General features: G+C 47.2%; 1 protein-coding gene and 1 long non-coding RNA gene across 2 annotated transcripts; one reads left to right on the top strand and one right to left on the bottom strand.

Annotated features, from left to right (window-relative positions):
- Positions 1-9,753: 9,753 nt before the first annotated feature.
- Positions 9,754-19,588, bottom strand: LOC130454054 (uncharacterized). Its single transcript, XR_008911735.1, has 3 exons — positions 19,457-19,588; positions 14,406-14,606; positions 9,754-14,170 (listed from the first exon to the last, which is right to left on the bottom strand). It is a non-coding gene; the product is annotated as an uncharacterized LOC130454054 (long non-coding RNA).
- Positions 14,451-19,876, top strand: LIM2 (lens intrinsic membrane protein 2). Its single transcript, XM_007491711.3, has 4 exons — positions 14,451-14,625; positions 18,793-18,942; positions 19,493-19,627; positions 19,747-19,876. The coding sequence occupies exons 1-4, from the start codon at positions 14,451-14,453 to the stop codon at positions 19,806-19,808; spliced, it is 522 nt and encodes a 173-aa protein (XP_007491773.1). The 3' UTR covers positions 19,809-19,876.
- The last annotated feature ends 486 nt before the right edge of the window (positions 19,877-20,362 follow it).

Raw genomic sequence — 20,362 nt, 5'->3', positions numbered from 1 at the left:
TGCTTGGCTCTTCCATCACTGCCTGCCATTGTTAGGAAAGGGAGCGAGGGATCATGGGGCCATGGGGCCATGGCCAAACCATCTGCCTTCCCTAAATCCAAGGTGCCCTAAATGCCAGGGACTCCAGGCTCCCAAACCAATTCAGTGGTGCTACCCCTGATGAGGGATCTGTTTGGGCCGTGGAAGCACCCCGACAGAGGGGACTGACAGCCCCTTGGGTTCTGGTCACCCATAAAGAGGCGCCCATAAAGTTTGACAAAGCCTGACTAAACGGCACTCTTGCTTGGTGAGAGGACTCTCCCTGCCCAATAATTTAATGCTTTTAATTAATCAATGAATTAAAGTGAATCCCTTTAAGGCTGAGTGGTTACCCATCATGCTCTTTTTGCACCGTGAATGTTCAGTTTGTCAGTTTACCACTCTTCTGCCTGGGGACCAATACTTGTATTGTTTCTGACCGAAGGTAAGAATTTTTTCAAAAAAAGAATTGAGTGGATTCCCTTCTCCTCAATTTCTCCATCCCTATCCTCCAGCCCACTTTAAGAAGTTCTCCTGTCCATTCTTTCATTCTCAATAGCTGGGTGGCTCAGTGGAGAGCCAGGTGTAGAGATGAGAGGTCCTGGGTTCAAATCTGGCCTCAGACACTTCCCAGCTGTGTGACCCTGGACAAGTCACTTGACCCCCATTGCCTAGCCCTTACCACTCTTCCTGCCTTGCAACCAATACACAGTATGGATCCTGAGACAGAAGGTAAAGGGTTTAAAAACAATTCTCAACATAGATTTATTTAACCATTATTGTTGTTAATTAGGGAGGAAATAGCAATTTGCTGTTGTAATAAACATTTCTATGACTTCAGCTCATCCAGGCAATTTCCTTGAAGAACCTTGTTGTGCTTCCTTGCAGTGCCGGGAGGGTTTTTGGCCTTCCTTTCTCAGTTTCTCAGTTTCCCCAGCCCTGGTGCAGGGCCTGACCATTTGGTTGTTTGGTTCTAGCAGCCACGTCTGACCTGTGATCTCTTTCGAGGTTTTCTTGGCAAAGATACTGGAATGCTTTGCCATTTCCTTAATAAATGCTTCCTGAATGAAATCAAGAAGACGTGGATGGGTTCTGCTCCTGCCCGAGTCTTCAGAGTTGTGGGACTCTTAGTTTATTTAGGGGTTTATTTGGGGGTCTTGTTTTTATATGAAAATTCTTACAACAATGACCCACATGGAAGTATGTTGTGCAAGGTAACTCCTGTTGTCCAGATCAAATTGCTTCCCATCTCTGAGAGGAAGGAGGAAAAGAGGGAGGGAGGACCATTTGGATCTTACAATTTCAGGAAATGTATGTTGAAAATTGTTATTGCATGCAATCGGGGATATACATCTTTTGAAAAAGAAAAAAAGGACCCAAACCAAAAAGAGTGGTGTGACCTTGGATGAGTCATTTAACCCTCATTTTCCCACCTGTAAAATGAAAAAAGTCTTGTGAGTCTCAAAGGAGAGAATAAACGCAGAATGCTCTAGAAAAATGACAGAGCTACACAAATAAATATCACTTGTCACTCTTGTTCTCCTTTATGTGTCCTTGCTTCCAATCATGAGAATTTTTCACCCCAATGTATTAATTCCTATATATTAAGGAGAATTACTGGATATTCCTATATCTGGGATCTGGATCAGAGGTACCAGCTGGTCTGCTGCTTTTTGCATTTTCTTTGTCCTTGGGAATCCCAAGGAACAGCTTTCTTTTTTAAAGAATTAGGTTAATAGATGAAGAGGACAAGGTTCTTCTCCTGTGTATGTGATTCCCATGATATAGGTATGGGGAAGGGTGGCTACACTAATCAACCACCTTTTAATTAGCTATTCCCCAATTAAAGAAGCCTTGGAATGCTCAAAGGAGAGGCTGAATACCGAGCTCCTAAAAATCTATTTATTAAGCTGCCTGATCCAGCTCAGATCAACTCTGGTCTAAGAGAGCCATGGAGACCTCTGCCACCTTCTCAGTCCTGATGCTGGCTTAACCAATAAACCTGATATAATCAAGAAACTTACCTGCAATCAGTCTCCTGAGATAATTTTAGTCATAACACAACTCTATCTGTGTCCCTAAAGAATCTTAGTTGGATGATAAATTCCTGGTCCATATAGATCATTTCTTTAGAAAACTCTCCCTTTCCTACCCCATAAAAGCTATTTCTCAGCCACTTCCCAGCTGTGTGACCCTGGGCAAGTCACTTGACCCCCATTGCCTAGCCCTTACCACTCTTCTGCCTTGGAGCCAATACACAGTATTGATTCTAAGAAGGAAGGGAAGGGTTTAAAAAAAAAAAAAGCTATTTCTTTCTGTACTTTCAGAACTGGATTTTTGAGAGTTTTCCCTTTCCTGGACAGGCTTCCCTTCTTGAATTTTAGATCATGAAATTCTACCTGCCTCATGAATTTGCTTTCCACATATTTTGTGTCCTGGTTACACCATGTCCCATTTTCTTCTTCTAAAATGTCTATTTCTTTTCAGGTTTCCATAATTTCTCATGATCCACCAGTTCCTTCTTATTGGCTAAAATCTGATTCAAGGTGGGGGCAGCTAGGTAGCTCAGTGGATTAAGAGCCAGGCCTAGAGAGACGGGAGGTCCTAGGTTCAAATCTGGCCTCAGCCACTTCCTAGCTGTGTGACCCTGGGCAAGTCACTTGACCCCCATTGCCTACCCTTACCACTCTTCTGCCTTGGAGCCAATACACAGTATTGACTCCAAGATGGAAGGTAAGGGTTTAAAAAAAAAATCTGATTCAAGGCAAATGCTTCCTTTATTATTTTTTTAAGCCCTTGGACCTTCCATCTTAGAATAAATACTGAGTAGTGGTTCCTTACTTAATACTTATTATATATATAATATAATACTTAAGTGGTTCCTTACCACTTAAGAGTGGTAAGGACTAGGCAATGGGGGTTAAGTGACTTGCCCAGGGTCACACAGCTAGGAAATATCTGAGGACAGATTTGAACCTAGAACCTCCTGTCTCTAAGCCTAGCTCTCAATCCACTGAGCTACCCAGCTGCCCCTCCCTAACCTTTTAAAGATAAAATTATTGAGGAAAATCATTAATTAAAACAAACAGAATGGAATTGATATTATTACTTTTAGTGGTATAAGGATGATATTAGAAATTAAGTCTTATTATATTAGTTTAGAGATAAGAAATAAAGAAGCTGACTTGAGAAAGAATTGGAGTTTGAAGCAGATATGAGACAGAGTGTCAATTTAATATGTTGACAGTTTAATGGTTTTTATGTGGCAGTTTCTCTCTCTGGGTGTGGGTGTTGCTCTGAGGGAGTTGGGAGTTACACTCTAGGAGGTGACATCTTCTTTTCTCTATCTTTCCTCACTGTCTGAGGTAAAATGAAAGAAGGGGAAAAACCTAAAGAAGCTAAGTGTTTTTCCTTTTCCAACTTGGGAAACACTAGTGACTCTCTATTGCTGTTTTTATAGATTATTTTAACTCTGAGAAGACCAAAGAAAGACCTGGGCTTTGGTTTGGACTCTGAGTCCGCTAAAACTCAGAGTCCTAACTTGGTTCTTGCTGAGGCTCAGCCAGCTAGCCTTTGTTATTTTTATAACTTGGAGACGAAGTTAAGAATTCTAAGGATAATAGTGTTAGTTTATTTAGAAGAGTAAAAATTTAGGTTAGTCAGATCGGGAAGGATCAATGTAGCCTGTGAAAATAGGAGAAGCATTTCCTTGTGGAACCAGGGAGTTTTATTTGGGTGGAGTTGGAATCCCTTAGAGTTAGAAATCCTCTTTATCCTTATATTTTCAATAAATATTTTATTTTTTTATAACAAGAGTCTCTTTAGCATCCTTGTGCCTGGCCCCAAAGGGAAGTTCACTTATAAGCCTCACTTCACTGATATAAACTGAAGATACTTTGTAAGCACAGCAAACAGAGTATCAGAAATCACTTTATAACTCAAATCAATCCATTGCTTTATTATTTTTACAGTTGTTTTATTTTTACAGTGGTTAAGAGGTCACTGGTGACGTTGGAAAGAAGTCTCAGGAGAGTGGCAAGAGACAGATTACATGACTAAGAACTCTCTCACAATGGCCCACCAGGAAAGCTAGCAGGGGTTCAAGTTATTCTGTGGTTCCACATCCACATGAAACCACACCTCGTGAGCCCCAAGTGATGCGTTTCCTTTTACTAGTTTGCTGAAAGGTAAGATTAATTCAAAGTAAAAACCCTAAGTCAGAGAGTTACATTTGAAATTCTGCCCTCCCCAAACCAAAGTATTCTCTCCCATAAATATCCACATTATTGATGAGAAGGATAGTTGTGCAGAGTAATTATCGAGTTGGGGCACACATGCAGAGTAGAAAAGCACCGAGGGGTGACTCAAGATTCTTACCCAGTGGAGCTACCAATATTTTCTAGTGACATCATCATATTGTCAGTTTTTCCCCTGAGTTTTAGATATCTGCTTTTCTGAAGTAGGAGGAACACCTCCACTTTTGCATTTAATCGGTTTTTCCTGATCATCCTCCCTCCCACCCAGCAACAGTAACAATATTGTGAAAATAGAAGCCAGACTACTAATAAAAAATACCCCAAATCATGATTATTTCAATAGACTCAGAAAAAGCTTTTGACACAATGCAATACCCATTCCTGTTAAAAAACACCAAAAACTGTAGCTGTAAGTAGAGCTAACCTAAAATTATAATTAGAATATATTTCAATGGGAAGCTAAGTGTGTAGTGGGTAGAATATTGTCACTGGAGTCAGGTGTATCTGAATTCCAATCCAGCCTTAGACACATACTTAGTTGTATGACTCTGACTTCACCCTGGTTGTCTCAGTTTCCTCAACTATAAAATGAGCTGGAGAGGGAAATGGCAAACCACTCTAGTATCTTTTCTGAGAAAATCCCCAATGAGGTCACAATTGTAAAACAACAAAAACCTATTTAAAATTTTTTTTAAAACCCAGCATTATCTGTACTGAAGAAAAGCTGAAACTTTTTTTAAACCCTTACCTTCCGTCTTAGAATCAATACTGTGCAGTGGTTCCAAGGCAAAAGAGTGGTAAAGGCTAGGCAATGGAAGTTAAATGACTTGCCCAAGGTCACCCAGCTAGGAAGTATCTGAGGACAGATTTGAACTCAGGACTTCCTGTCTCTAGGCTTGGCTCTCAGCCCACTGAGTCACCCAGCTGCCCCCTAGAAATGTTTCTAATAAGATCAATAGGAAAGCACAGATGTCCATTGTCACCATTATGGTTCAATATTGCACTAGAAATGCTAGTATAGTAATAGCAATTAGCCAAAACAAATCAAAGCAATAAGCAGAGGCAATGAGGACACAAATGAGGGTGTCTGCAGAGAACTTTGGAGTCAATGAAAAGTAAGAGAAATTCCATTTAAGATAGGAACAGACAATAATTGGCTAAGTTGACAAAAAGAAGACAAAAGCTGGAGAGGTTATAGGAAAATAGATACTTTAATGGAGTATTGGTGGAATCCTCAATGGGTCCAACCATCCTGGAAAGCAATCTAGAACTGTGCCCCCAAAGCGAATAGCTTTAATAGCTTTTATGAACCCTCAGACCCAGAAATTCCACCCCTAAATCTGTTGACTGAGCTCTCCTTAAGGGGGAAAAAAGTCCTTGAGCTTGTTCCCCTCCCCACCAGTCCAATACTTGGATGTATTAAGGTCTTTCCTTTCTAAAAGAAAATGGCAGGCAAAGTGGGAAGGAAGTCTTTGCATGTTAAGCTAAAAGACTGATGGCTGAGAATATTCTTTCCTCTGTGAGGAACATCCAGCACCCTGGTCAACGACTTCTACTGAGCCACAGTAGAAGCCCAGAAAATCGCTACAACTTCATTTCCAGTGAGGGCGTGTCTAGCAGTGACCAGAAGGGACTCCAAAGAGCAGCCATTGAAAGACCAGCATGGAGCAACGTCCAACACAGACTGGATGTTTGGTGGAGACCTCACAGCTCTTGAGATCAACAAGGATCAAAAGCCTTCTGAGGCTCCAGGTCTGCCTAAGCGACTCGTCCCTCAAGACTGGTGAGGGGCAGCGAAATGATCTCACAAGAAGACACTGGCTGCCCCAAAGCACTGGAGGCATGAACTACCCTTCCATTCTTGCCCTGGCCTCAAATGTTTCATACATGTGCATCTCTGCACCTATATTCTGTGTTTGAGTACACTCTACAATGGATGGTATATCTATACCCACCTGGGGGAGGGTAGGAGTATGGTATAGCTATAGCTATATGATATGTAGGAATATAGACATATGGTATATCTAAGTCTCTTCCTCTCTCTCTTTCTTTGTCTCTCTGTCTCTTCCTCTGTCTTTTCCTCTCTGTCTTTTCCTCTGTCTCTCTCTTTCCATCTCTCTTTGTCTCTGTCTCTGTCTGTCTCTCCCTCTCTTTTCCTCTCTCTGTCTGTCTTTTCCTCTCTCTCTCTTTCTCTGTCTCTCTTCCTCTCTGTCTGTCTCTCTTTTCCTCTCTCTGTCTCTGTCTTTTCCTCTCTTTCTTTGTCTCTCTGTCTCTTCCTCTCTCTCTTTTTTTGTCTCTCTCTCTTCCTCTCTCTCTTTTCCTCTCTCTCTTTCCGTCTCTCTTTGTCTCTGCTCTGTCTCTCCCTCTCTCTTTTCCTCTCTCTGTCTGTCTTTTCCTCTCTCTCTTTCTCTGTCTCTCTTCCTCTCTGTCTGTCTCTCTTTTCCTCTCTCTGTCTCTGTCTTTTCCTCTCTCTCTGTCTCTGTCTCTTTTTTCCTCTCTCTCTGTCTGTCTCTCTTTTCCTCTGTCTTTGTGTCTCTTGCCTTCTCTCTGTCTCTGTCTCTCTGTCTATAGGACTATGGACCATAGGCTACTAGGGGGAAGGTTTTATTACTACTAATGAAATTCTTTTGCTTTGAGTTAATTGTGTCCTCTGGCTAACTAGCAAGGTAAATGCATGGGTGCAGGCTCAGGACTCAGGATCTTGAGTTGATTAGGAACCATGAACTTTCTTAAACCCAATGTAGCTGTTAGAGGGATTTGCTTTGCAAGTTGGGGGTTCCTTCCCAGGTGCCACAATGGTGAAGGGAAGATGAGAGATGGGAGGGTAGCTTGAAGAGGTTGAAGGGTTTTTTAAGTGGATTTGGGGGAGAACATAACGGATTCCATCTTGTCCTATATTTGCTATGCTTCTTTTTCTGTGCGATACTTCTTTGACACATGCCATCTCCTTTAATACCTTCTTTCCCTACACTACAAAAGAAAACCTAGGAGACTTCCATAGTTCTGGGAAGTCCCTCTTGTCTCTTTGTTATCTAATGAGCATGAATAGTCTGGTATTGGTATCTGACTTCACTGATAAAGAAGATACTCTTTTCTTTGGTCCGGTATAAACAGCTGTGCTAACAAGCACATAATCTTTATCACAATTTAAAAATCTTTTGTGTTGTTTATTAAGTGTGTTTTCCACTTATGGGCTGGATCTACTCTTACTAAAACTGCTTCATAAGAAACATCTCTTTTATTTTTCTGGGTCAGGTAGCTCGACCAAAAGAATATATCAATCCATTGTTTATTTTATATATACATTATATGTCATCTGTGGAATGCTGGAATGTGGGTTGCCCATCACCTACTGATAGTATGTAACATACTGTGGAGAGAGAAACCCTGTCTGTGTCCAGTGTAGTAAGAACCCTTAACATTCTTGCAACAAGGCAAATAGATAGCTTTTTAAGGCTCAGAGAGGACTTGCACATATTGGTACTTTCAATTCCTAAAGGGATAACTGGAAAAGGAGAGAAGGGAGATGAAAGCAGAGGTGATCAGGAATAGACGGAGATCTTAGAACTAGATAAAGGGGATGGGATGAATGGCATAGATCAGTCATGGAAACCTATGGCATAGGTGCCAAAGATGGCACACAGGAAGCTCTCTGTGGGCATGTGGCCACTCTCCCCTGCCAGAGTTCATTACTAGAAAGGCAGAAGGACTCAGACAGAGCTGCTCCCTTCCCACTGTCCACTGTACCTGACAGTTTTCATATCACCCACTCCTCTGCCCAATGAGAGCACACAGGGGGGTAAAGTGGGTGGCTCACAGGCTGCAAAGCTGGAGAGGAACAGAGTGCTTGGGCCACACCTCTCCCCCTCTCTACACTCACTGAGGACATTCCTCACTTCACTGCCCCTTCAACAGGCAGCCCAATGGCAGCACTTTCTCCCTCCCCTGTGTGGGGTAAGGGGGGAAGAGGCAGAGCAAGCCTGCCCTCAGTCTGGGGGTGGGGCCTGTCACTCCATCTCTAAAAGGTCCCACGATCACTGGTATAGGTGGAGAGCTTTGGTTGGGCAAAAATAATGGAGGAGCCATTTAATTCTCTGAGATAGGAAGGTGGAAAGGATTGAGGTGTTGTGAGGAGGAGGGAAAATTAGGAAACTCATCCAGTCTCTACTGCCTCAATTGGCTGAGTATTGGGTCAGAGAAGAGGGAGAAAGAGGAAAAGGGGTTTGGGGTCCAGAAACTCCAATACTCATGATTGTGCTATTAAAGGATAAATTGTAGCAGTCCACCCCTAGCTATGGGCAAGGGGAACAGTTGGTATGTGCAGATTGCCTTAAAAGAGAGCATGCTCAGTCTTGAGCATGCTCAGTATTGCACATGGCTGGGGAGGCCTCTGACCCTTGACCCCAGCTTCCCCCAGGTTAGGCGGGAAAACAGGTTTCTTTGTGCTCGCCTGGTTAAGAGAAACCACACCTATGCCTTGTCATTAACCAATGTAGATCATCCCTATGTACTGTGTATATTTGCATATCAAAGGGTATATGTAGCCCAGCAAGCTCTGCCTCTAGCTCTCTCTCTCTCTCTTTCAGGCTAGCTGATGGCTGTCCTGGCAGGAGCTTGGCCTCTGGCCAAGCTCCATCTTTAATCTTTCTCTATCACCTCTCTGACCTGTGTGGTATTAAATGTGGATCTCTGGACTGGTAAAAGCCTTCGGAAGGGTCCTTTGATCAGAACTTAGCTGTGGCTCATGGAAAATTAATAAAGACTCATTCCTGCCACCTCATATCTCTACTTCGACTCCGTCATCCCCCTCGTGGTATCTAAAACTTCTATCCTGTCTCTATCTTCCTACCTTAAAGCTTCTCTCCCCTCTGAGGAAGCTTTATAAATTGAGGGGGCAGCTAGGTGGCTCAGTGAATAAAGAGTCAGACCCAGAGACAGGAGTTCTTGGGTTCAAATCTGAACTCAGATACTTCCTAGCTATGTGACCATGGGCAAGTTACTTAACCTCTATTGCTTAGTCTTCAATACTTGTCTGCCTTAGAACCAATACAAAATATTGATTTGAAGAAGGGTTAAAAAAAAAAGATAAATGGACTCAATGACCCATTGTGTTCTCAGCCCTGCTGGTTGAGTTGGGAGAAAGGCCACTTACTCTGACACAAAGGCAAGTCACATGGCCACCTATGTGGGAAGTGTCATGCAATCCCATTTGTGAAGGGTTGGGTAGTTGGGGAGGATCTGAGCTGCGTGGGCTTCCCTCTTTGCTGATGGGAACCTAGCAAAATCCATCTATCTCATCCCCAAAGTTCTGTTCTAAAAAGCACATCCTCCCAGACACCTGATCTCCAGCAATCAGCTCATTAACATGCTGCTACCTTGATGTATTTTTTTTCAATTACACAAAGAAATAATTTTTGACAATTATTTTCTGACATTTTAGGATTCAGATTCTCTCCCTCCCTCCCTCCCTCTCTCCTCTACCTTTCCTGAGGCAATAAATAATCTGGTAGAGGTTATACCAGTGTGGTTATGAATATATATTGCCATATCCCCTATGCTGTGACAGAAGACATATATCACACATACTAAAAATAAAAAAAAACCTTGACATTTTAAATAAACTTCTTTAGCTAAAAAACAAAACCCCAAGCCCTTACCTTCTGTCTTAAAATTGATACTAAGTATTGATTCTTAGACAGAAGAGGGGACAGGGTTAGGCAATGTGGGTTAAATGACTTGCCCAGGGTCATGCAGCTAGGAAGTGTCTGAGGCCAGATTTGAGCCCAGGTCCTCCCAATTCCAGGCCTGGCTCTATCCGCTGAGCAATGTAGCTGCCCCTCCTTTAATTTCTTATCCTAAATTTTACCTCATTAATTAGGGTAAAAGCCCCCACCCCCAAGAGGTTTTTTTTTTTCAACACCAATAAGGGGGGAAGTAAGGATCTGAAAAATCAGGATATTCCAGTGTTCCTGTCAGGAGTGTGTTGTGTGCAGTGGGAAGTCCTTCTCCACTGATCTTCATCTTCTCAAAACTGATTTTTCTTCAAGGGTCATGCTCAGATACCACCTCCTCTGTGAAGGCTTCCTAGATCCACCTAGACATGAATTGCTCCATCTTTTGTCAAATTATCTTCTATTGAGTTATTTGTCTCCTTTGAAAGAACTGAAGACCCTAGAAGGCAGGGATGCATGCTCAGTGCCTTCCAAGGTGTCTTACCCAAAAGATATAGCCTTGACAAACATCAGCAGAAGGGAACTGATCTCTTTGGCATTTAAAGCCCTTTCTAGCTTAAAACAAGCTTCTCTTGTCAAATTCTGGTCCAAACTGGACTTCTTGCTGTCTTCAGAACCCAACATTCCGATTTCCTTCTCCATTGCCTGAAATACTCTCGACTTTTCTGAATCTCTAGCTTCCTTCTCAGTTCTGGCTCCTGGCCACCTCCTTCATTTGGTTTTTCCTGACGTACACCCCACTTCCCACGCCATCACCTTGTATATATTTTGCTGTTGGTTAACAGAGGTATTTATTAAACTTCTACTACGAATCAAGCTTGGTGCTAAGTCCTATGGATCGAAAGAAAGGCAAATAATAGAGTCCCTGCTCTCACAGAGCTTATAACCCCCCCTCCCCCCCTGCGGAGTCCTTATTTGTGGCCCCCTGGCCCTTGGAACAGTAAGCATTTTGAAGGGAGGATTCCATGTAAATTTTTGCAAGTCCATCCTTTAATACTGCGCGGAGCAAAAACAAAAGGTGATGTTGATTGGTTGATGATGTTGACTTATTGATGACGTTAATTGGTTGACAGCGTTGATTGGTTGATACAGGAAAGCCTGGGTCCCTAACTGGCACTGACTGAGAATCTCCTGAGGCTCCTCCGCCTCCTAGCTGCCTGCGGAAGGTTTCCAGGCTAGCCCTTTCCTTCCGGGCTGGAGGTGAACACCTGGGGAGGAAACCTGTTTTCCCGGATGGAGAAGTGTCAGGAGAAGGCCGAGTCTGGAGGGTGAGGGAACCGTAGCTAAGACAAAGCCCAGAAAGGAGTACTGGAGACTCAGGAGAGAGGAGGGTCAGAGATCAGCAGAAACCGACGGACTCCCAGGGGCCCAGAGGGACACTAGAGACAAGCTTGGAAGGGGTTGGGGTGTGGTATGGAGAACAGAGCCCTGGGCTAGGAGGCCTGGGACCTGGGTTCCAGTTCTGCTCAGGCCTCAACTCCCTTAGGGAACTTAGCTCAACCAATCTATATGCATTTATTAAGCATGTACGGTGTGCTGAGCACTGAACTAGCCAGTGTGGGGGATACTAATACAAGGAATGAAACAGTCCCTGCTGACAAGGGCAGGTTCATCGTTCCTTCTCTCTGTTTGTAGAATGGGGGGGGGGGTGCCGATTAAATTAAATGCTGTTTAAGGACCATTCCAGCTTCTGAAAGTAGCTAGTTGGGTCAGTGGATGGAGAACCAGGCCCAGAGACAGGAGGTCTTGGGTTCAAATCTGGATTCAGACACTTCCCAGCTGTGTGACCCTGGGCAAGTCACTTAACCCGCATTGCCCAGCCCTTACTGCTCTTCTGCCTTAGAAAGATAACACAGTATTGATTCAAGGTGGAAGCTAAGGGTTGGTTTTTCTTAAAGGAAAGACTCTGGTTCCGGGGCTCTTAAAGGCCAAAGCTATGTCCGTAGTATAAGAAGTCTTAATTTCTAACACGGTCAATATTGAGAGCTCTTTTGGAGGCTTCAGAGTCCTTTTGAGGCCCAGACTAAGACCGAGGCCGCGGGAGGGCCCAGGAAGGGGGCTGCGGGATGTTTTGACTTCCTGTCGTCTCTTGTGGCAGGAGCAGCCTCTCGGAGCTCCCGGAGTCGGCCGCCTCCGTCCTCGTCCCCCAGACGGTGGCCCTGAGCCAGATGGGGTCTGGGCCAGTGATGGTGTCGGGGTCTGCGCCGCCCCAGCTCCCCGAGGGTCTGGCTGCCGTCTCCATCCCCATCCGGCTGGATGCCCTGTCCTACCTTCTCCACAGTGCCCTGCTGGGGGCCTACAGCCTCAGGCCCGCCCCGGCCCTTTGTCCGTGCCACCCTAACCCCTGCTGCACCCGGCCACCACTTCAGCCAGCGGCCCCGGAGCCCCCACAGCAGCGCTGGGCCAGAAGCTGGCCAGGGGAGGGGGCGCCCAAGGGCAGGCGGGGCCCCGACCCCCCCCTGGGCACCAGGAAGCAGAGCTGGAGGGGGCGCCCTTCACCCCTCCGGCCTCTGAGGGAGCGGGGGAGTGAGTGGCAGCCACGAAGATCCTGGACCCCCCAGCCACAGCCGAGGGAGGACCACCCTCGAAGAGCCTCTGCCGCCCTAGCCACAGCGGAGTGGGAGCAGGAATACCAGGCCTCCCTTCCCCCACAGTCCAGGGAGGACTGGGACAACCAGGGTGCCCATCCAAGAGCCCCAGCGGCCCCCGCCGCCCCCTCTGCGGAGGACTGGGAGAGCGACTACCAAGATGCCCCCTCGGTCGGCTCGGAGAAGGCGCCCCTGGACCCTGGGCGCGAGAAGAGCCCAGAAGCTCGGGCCCCCCAGCTGGCAGGGGGCACGGCCGCACCGGCCTCTGGCGAGCCCTGATGGCTTTGTAGGTGGGCCAAGAACGGGGATGAAGATGGGCAGACCCTGGACCTCCCCATCTTCTCCATTCCTGCTCCCACCCACGGCCACGACCCTCGTGTCACCTCCATTTCTGTTCCTGGCCCCTGGCCGGAGGTGGCCTGCGCCCAGCCCTGGGGGGACCTCCTTCCCCATTTGTCCAGCAGGTCTGGGCATCTGGCGACGGCTCCTTCGCCCCAAGTTTCCCCTAAACGTTTGCGCTCATGGGGACCTGACCCCAGGCACCCTGACCCTTGGTCTAGCACCCCAGCCCCTTAGTTCTTACTCCTCTAGAACCCCGAACCTCCTGGTGTCTCAGTGCATGAATAAAAATGTTCCGATGAGTCGTTTCTGGGTTCTGGGTATCTGTGTCTTGGCGGCAGAGAATTAACCAAGAAAGGGGAGCATTCTGAAACTTCCTCTGTGGGGGCCACAAATCCGCTGAGGGGGATCAAAGGAAGCGAAGGGGGAGCCCTGAGGATCTGGGTGCGGGGACCTACCCTTCCCCCCAAATCAGTTGTCTCAGCAACTCCCATTTAGGGCCTGCTTCGCCAACTCAGCAACTCTGGGGACTAGAAGCTGCTGGTGCCTGGGTCTATTGTCCTGAGGGGTTAAGGGATTTGGGGGCACCCAGGGGAGGGCATTCAGGAAGGGCTGGGGCTGGGCTGGGGCTCAGTCTGCACCAGGGGGACGTGATCATCGGAGGGTTCGGCACCAACTCTGCTACCAAGGTATGGAGTCATTGGAGGAGACCCGTTCCCAACCCCCATCCAGGGCCCCCCTAGCACCTGCTCCCTCAGGGACTCGTCTCCCTAATGTCCCCTCCCACACGTCTTGGGGACCCAGGGCTCTAGTCTGTCCGGCACTCTTGGGGGCTGCCAAGATAGCCAGCCCAGCCGACCATCGTCTGGCGAGTCTACCAGCCTAGCTCCAACCACCAAGGAGATCGGGGCAGCTTTCCTCTGTGGGCCCCCCCAGAGACACCAAAGCGTTTACCTAGAACCCAGCCCAGGGGCTCCAGTGACCAGCGATCCTGATGCCCCCAACCTCTGCCCCTCTAGGGACCCAAGTATGCTGGTTCCATAGCTCGCACCTTCTCGAGGACTTGGGTAATTAGGCTCCTGGGTTCCAGCCCTCTCCAGGACCCAGATCCCTTCTGGGACACTCAGACGCCCCCCCCCAACCCCAACCATTCAGATGTTGGGGAACCGGGCGTCTTGCTGTCCGTCCATTCTCGCCTCTCTGAAGGACCCAGGCGTCCAGCACCTCTGCTCCTAAACTGCCAGGAACACAGACATCTGTCACGGGACCTTTGTCTCCCTCCGAACCAGCCCTGGCATTCTTAGGACATAAAATCCCCAAACAAGCCCCCAAGTCCTAGCCTCTCCCTTGGGATGATGATTGGGGCCTCCAGCTCTCTTAAGCCCCAGGCATGAGGCCCCTCATACGTCCAGGGCTGGGGGTCTAGGTCCCCCCCCCCCCCCCGCCCCCCTGCATCCAATCTCCGCAGCTACCTTGTCTCTCTTCCTCTCTCCCTCCCGCTCCCCCCCCAGGACGCCATGTACAGCTTCATGGGAGGGGGCCTCTTCTGTGCCTGGGTGGGGAACATCCTCCTGGTGGTCGCCACGGCCACGGACCACTGGATGCAGTATCGGCTGTCCGGGGCCTTCGCCCACCAGGGTCTTTGGCGCTACTGCCTCAGCAACAAATGTTACCTGCAGACAGAAAGCATCGGTAAGAGGGCCGGGGGTGGGAGGTGGGGGTGGCCACCTATGGGACCCAGGCGGCTGGGACACGGGCCATTTGACCCTTGCTGGAGAGAGCAGGCCAGGCAGACACCCAGGAAGATGGGGGTGGCGGGGCAGGTCCAGGGTCTCGAGAGATTCTGAGATTGTCAGAGCTGGAGGACACTTGGAGATGACCGAGCCCCATCTTTTCACCTGAAGCGATGGTTTTACAAAAAGCTCATGAAGCGCAGTCAAGAAAGCTACGAGTCCTGGCTCAGACACTGGCTGCTTGTGCCACCTCCAAAAAGTACGTCTGGACCATAATTTCTTCTGGAAAACTTATTCCCATCACCCACTGCCTTGTGAGGCAAAAGCTCTATAAACTCGAATTGGCTATTATCAACCCAGGGTTAATCCGCAACTACCAAATCAGCTTCCTCAAGCAAATTTGACGGTGTCTCTCCCTTGCTCAAGAAAATACCATAGCTCCCTAGTGCCTCTAGAACATAAAGCAAATTCCTCTGTTTGCCATCTAAAATCCTTGGCAACCTGTGGCCACCCATCTTCCCCAGTTAATTTCATATGACTCTACTCCACACACTCAACATTACAGGCGAACTGAATGACTGGCTGCCTCCATCCAGGACATTCCATCTCTTAACTCTGTAAATTTGCACAGGCTACCCCCAATGCCCAAGAACATGCCCTCCTTGTCTGTGGTTTCTGGCTCTGCCTTCCTTCAAGGTCCAGTTCTATGCAATGGAGCCTTTCCTGATACTTACCATATACTGTGCCACCCCTACCGTGACCCTTAGGATCAAAGGGGTAAAGTGGAGAGAGTAAACCACCTGGAGTCAAGAAGATGTGACTTCAAATCCAAACTCAGACACTTACTAGCTCTGTGACCCTGGACAAGTCATTAAACTTCTGTCTACCTCGGTTTCCTCATTTATAAAACACTACCTTCCAGTGTTGTAGTAATATATCATTTGAAAAGCGTACAGTGCAATGTCAAACAAATAGTTGGAGCTTAATAAACTCTTGTCTTCCTCCCTCCATCCTTCCCTCCTTCCCTCCCTCCCTCTCTCCCTTCTTTCTTTTTTCTCTTCCTCCCTCCTTCCCTCCTTCCTTCTTTCCTCCTCTCCTTCCTTCCTTCATCCCCTCCTTCTTCTCTTCTTTCCTTCCTTCCCTGCTTCCTTCCTTCCTCTTTTCCTTCCTTCCTTCTGTCCTTTCTTCCTTTTTACCTCCCTCCCTCCTTCTCTCCTTCCCTCCCTCCCTCTCTCCCTTCTTTCTTTTTTCTCTTCCTCCCTCCTTCCCTCCTTCCTTCTTTCCTCCTCTCCTTCCTTCCTTCATCCCCTCCTTCTTCTCTTCTTTCCTTCCTTCCCTGCTTCCTTCCTTCCTCTTTTCCTTCCTTCCTTCTGTCCTTTCTTCCTTTTTACCTCCCTCCCTCCTTCCCTCCCTTCCTCATCCCTCCCTCTTTCCTTCCCTCCATTCCTTCTTCCCTCCTTCTTTTCTTCCCTCCTTTCTTCCTTCCCTTCCTTTCTCTCTCCCTCCCTCCCTCCCTCCCTCCCTTCCTTCCTTCCTTCCTTCCTTCCTTCCTTCCTTCCTTCCTTAATTCCTTCCTTTCTTCCTCAAATCTTCCTGAAACAGCTGACCATCCCAATCTACCTTGGATTGTTTATCACTGTACATTAAATAGGCATTTAGTGAGTATTTCTGCAATTAACTGAAAGATGAGGATGCAGGTAAAAGCCAGGGTGAAGAAACAAAAGAATGGACAACAAATCTAGGAGGACTGAGAGTCAAGGAGAAACAGAAACAAGGATAGAATGGTAACAGAGAGGAAGACACAGATAAAAACTGAGACCTGAATGGTGAGGAAGAGACAAGGAAACCAAGAGATATAATTGTGGAAGGAAGAGGGATGGGGAGACAGAGACACAGAGTCAGAGAGAAGAGGGAGGGAGGGAGGCAGAGGTAAACCAAGACAGAGTTGTAGACATGAGCAGAAAAATCTAGTGATGGGGAGAGAGAGGGAGACGGAGATGCAAGTAGATCATATTTGAATAAATACTAGGTAACCTGTGCTGGGAGGATCAAATGAGATAATTAATACCTGTGAGCTTCTTCACATCTAGTGAAGGGCTATTATAAATGTTACCTATTTCCATTCAAGGGAGTTCTTACCATTGTTCTTGTTGATGTGACAGGACAAATTTGTGATTTTATTAATAAAGTCACATTTCTATACTTTTCCTGACAATAGCTCCATGAGGCAGCTTTAGGAATGGGTGGATAGATAAAGGGTTGGACTCAATCAGGAAGATCCGAGTTCAAATCATGCCTCAGATGCTTGTGTATTCTTGAGCAAATCACTTTTACTGCTCTAAGTTTATGTAAAAGGGAGATAATGGCATCAGCCTCCCAGAACTCTTTTGATCATCAAAAGTGCTATACAAATGTAGCTATTATTGTTATTACCACTTTGCAGGTGAAATAGAAGCTTGGGAAAGGGCTGTGATCTCTCAGAATCTCAGAACTGAAAGGAACTTCTGAGTTATTTCTTTCAATCAGTGCATGAAAAGGAATCTCCTCTGAGAACATACCCAATAAAGGGTCCTCTAGCCTCCTATTGAATACCTCCAATGAGAGATGGGAAACACTCTTCCACAGGGGAAGTTGATTTCTTGAACCCAAGTGTTAAACTTTACATCCATCCCTAGTTCATTTTATCTGATTAGATTCTGCCCCGTTGGTTGGTCTAACTGGTCAATATCTTGTTGGATGGTGGCTGTCATCCTGTATATTGGCTATCCCTTCTAGAGTTCCATCCATCCAGCCTTTCATCTGATTTGAGAAAAATATGACTTGACAAGGGTCTCATATCCATTTAGTGTCCGAGAGAATAGTGATTAATAATTCTTCGAGACCTTGGCTTCTCAGAGACTATGCAGGGGGTAAAAAAAAAAATCTGGCCCATCCTGCCAAGCTTGCAAAGCTTTGAACCCAAGCTTAGTAGTAATCACCAGTTCTCCTGGAAAACTGGAAGAGGGTAAGAACAACTTTGATCCTGGAGGACTAGGGAGGATTTCCCCATAGACTGTGCCTAAGGAGAGAGGGCCTTCCTAGACTTGAGGGGTGATCTATGGGCTCATAGTGAGCCAGAAGAGGTAAGGCTGAAGTTAAGAAAACTCTCACCACCCAATCTGGCTGGAAATGTGGGAGAGCCATTGAAAAAGGGCTGAAAGGGGCAGCTCCTCAAGTTGGTTGGGTAGTCAGCTGGACCTAGATTCCAATTCTGCCTCAGCCACATGCCAGTTGTGTGACCCTAGACAAATCATGTAGCCTCTCTGTAAAACTAGGGGCTTTGTGGAAAGAACACAGAATCCAGGGGGATGACTTGAGTTTGAATCCCAGAACTTCTCGTTAATGCCTATGACACCTTGGACAATTTGTTTAACCTCTGTAGATCTTAGTTTCCTCATCTGTAAAATACAGAGTGTTGGGCTTGATGACCTCTAAGGTCCATTCCTATCCTCTTCTGGGAAATTATGTATGGAGAGCACTTTGTAAGCCTCCACACACTGTGGAATTTTAACTATTTGTCATCTTTATTAAACACTGGGCTGGGGAGTCAGTCTTTTACGTTATAGGCAATAGGGAGCCACTAGAGCCTTGTGAGCAGGGGAGGGAAAGTCAGAAGGATTACTTGGGGAAATGGGTGAAGAAAGAAGAAAGAAGAGGATGGAGGTCTTGTCAAGTACTCCAGAGACTCTGGGCTGAGAAAAAGCCATTGGACTGAGTCATGAAAAAGCTCGTTGGTAACCATGAAAACTGGTAAGAAAGGATGCAGATTGCTGATGATAGAGTGAGTTGAGAGTTCTATCTGGGGTGGAAATGGAGAATGAGGAGATCATGGTAGGGGAAAGAAGAGTGTGAGGGTTAAGAAGGGTCACAGACCAGCAATGGTGGTGAAGAGACGATGACTCAATGACCCAATGGGGTTGATAGGGAGTTGGGAACATGGAAGTGTTAGCAAGACAAAAGGTGGGGCATAGAGTTGTGGGAGTGGGGGTACGGGTTGTCTGGATATTCCAGCCTAGCCTAGTCATGCCTCAGCACTCTATGGTTGGAGCCCCAAATCAGAAGTGAGTGATTGTTGACTCTTCCATAGCATATTGGAATGCAACCCGTGCCTTCATGATCTTGGCTGCCCTCTGCTGCTTTGCGGGTATCGTCATTGGGATCCTGGCCTTTGCCCAGCTGCCAACCTTCCACCGACTCACACGACCCTTCTCAGCAGGCATCATGTTCTTTATTTCCAGTAAGTGACCAACCTCCTCCCTCCTTCACCTCCCACAAGGCCTTTGCCTGGACTGAGGACCTCCACCAACTGGGCTTTGACTCACTCAAATCAGTGGACCCCTACCAACAACTATGACTTTTTCTCAATCCTTCTTCACACTCTCAATTCCCACCTCTTTCATCCCTGAATCTAGAGCCAGAGATCCTGGTTTTAGCCCTAAACCTAGCCCCAGCTCCTCCTCCTCCATCACCATCCAAAAGCCCATCACCAATCCTACTGCCATCCCCATTCTTAGTCATACTCTATCACCAACTCACTCCCAAAGTTCCTTCCATTCCCTCATCCTCTATTCCCATCCCTAAACCAATCCCCATCCCTGTTTCTAGCCTTATCCTTCCTCCCCATCTCTGACTCCTGCCCAGTTCCATCCCTATGCCAACAGCACTCCCAAACCCATCCCAGTCCCTGTCGCCATATTTGCCCTCATCTGCCCTCCCTACCCTAACACGTCCCATTCACACCCTCTCCCTACCTCCATCCTTCCCCTGGGCCTCTGTCTTTGTCCCAGCTCTCTTCGTCCTTCTTGCCATGGCCATCTACACCGGAGTCACTGTGAGCTTCCTAGGGCGGCGCTTTGGTGACTGGCGTTTCTCCTGGTCCTACATTCTGGGTTGGGTCTCCCTGCTCATGACCTTCTTTGCAGGTAACTGTGGATCAGGCTGAGGTGGGAGCTCTCAGGCAGGGCTAGTGGGAGAGGCTGTGGGGAACTGGGCTGGGGGCATGAGGAGGGCTTGGGTTTCCTCAGACCCTCTGTCTTTGTAGGTATATTCTACATGTGTGCCTATCGAATGCATGAATGTCGCCGCCTGTCTGGGCCTCGCTGAGGCCAAGTATCCTCCGAGGAGCCCTAGATCCTCCCTATCCCTGACCCTCACAGTACACCCCCTACCCCCCATTCATATTTGGAGCTGACATCTGAAGACTGAAGATACAGGAAGTCTGGGGCCCTGAGGGGTGGGGGTAGGATAGTCAATGCTTGGGTCTCTGAGGGGGCTAGGACTGGGGCTAGGAGAGTCAGGATGCCTGGATCCAGGAGGAGGGGGTGAGAGTTGGGGCTCAAACAAGGGAGCCCTCTACTGGCCAGCCACAGGAGCTAGACATCTGGTCTCCCGAAGAATTATGGGACAGGAGTCTGAATGCCTGGGTCCTAGGTTGAGGCAGGGGGGAGGGAAGAATGGAGAGGATTATTCTGACCGCTAATAAAACTACTGACTCCTATTTGTGTTCTCTGAGTTGGTATTTATCCCCTTGGCTACTGGGGTCCTTGAAGGAATGAGGTTGAGAAGGTTAAGATGTCTAGATCCGTCTACAGGGACTGGACCTAGTGATGCCCAAGTCTATGGGTCAGGATATCTGAGCCTGAATGGGGCTAGGGATG

The sequence above is a fragment of the Monodelphis domestica genome, chromosome 4, assembly GCF_027887165.1.
Source record: "Monodelphis domestica isolate mMonDom1 chromosome 4, mMonDom1.pri, whole genome shotgun sequence".
Lineage (NCBI taxonomy): Eukaryota > Metazoa > Chordata > Mammalia > Didelphimorphia > Didelphidae > Monodelphis > Monodelphis domestica.
Note: the sequence above shows the minus strand (reverse complement) of the source record. Positions and strands in the feature narration are given on the sequence as shown.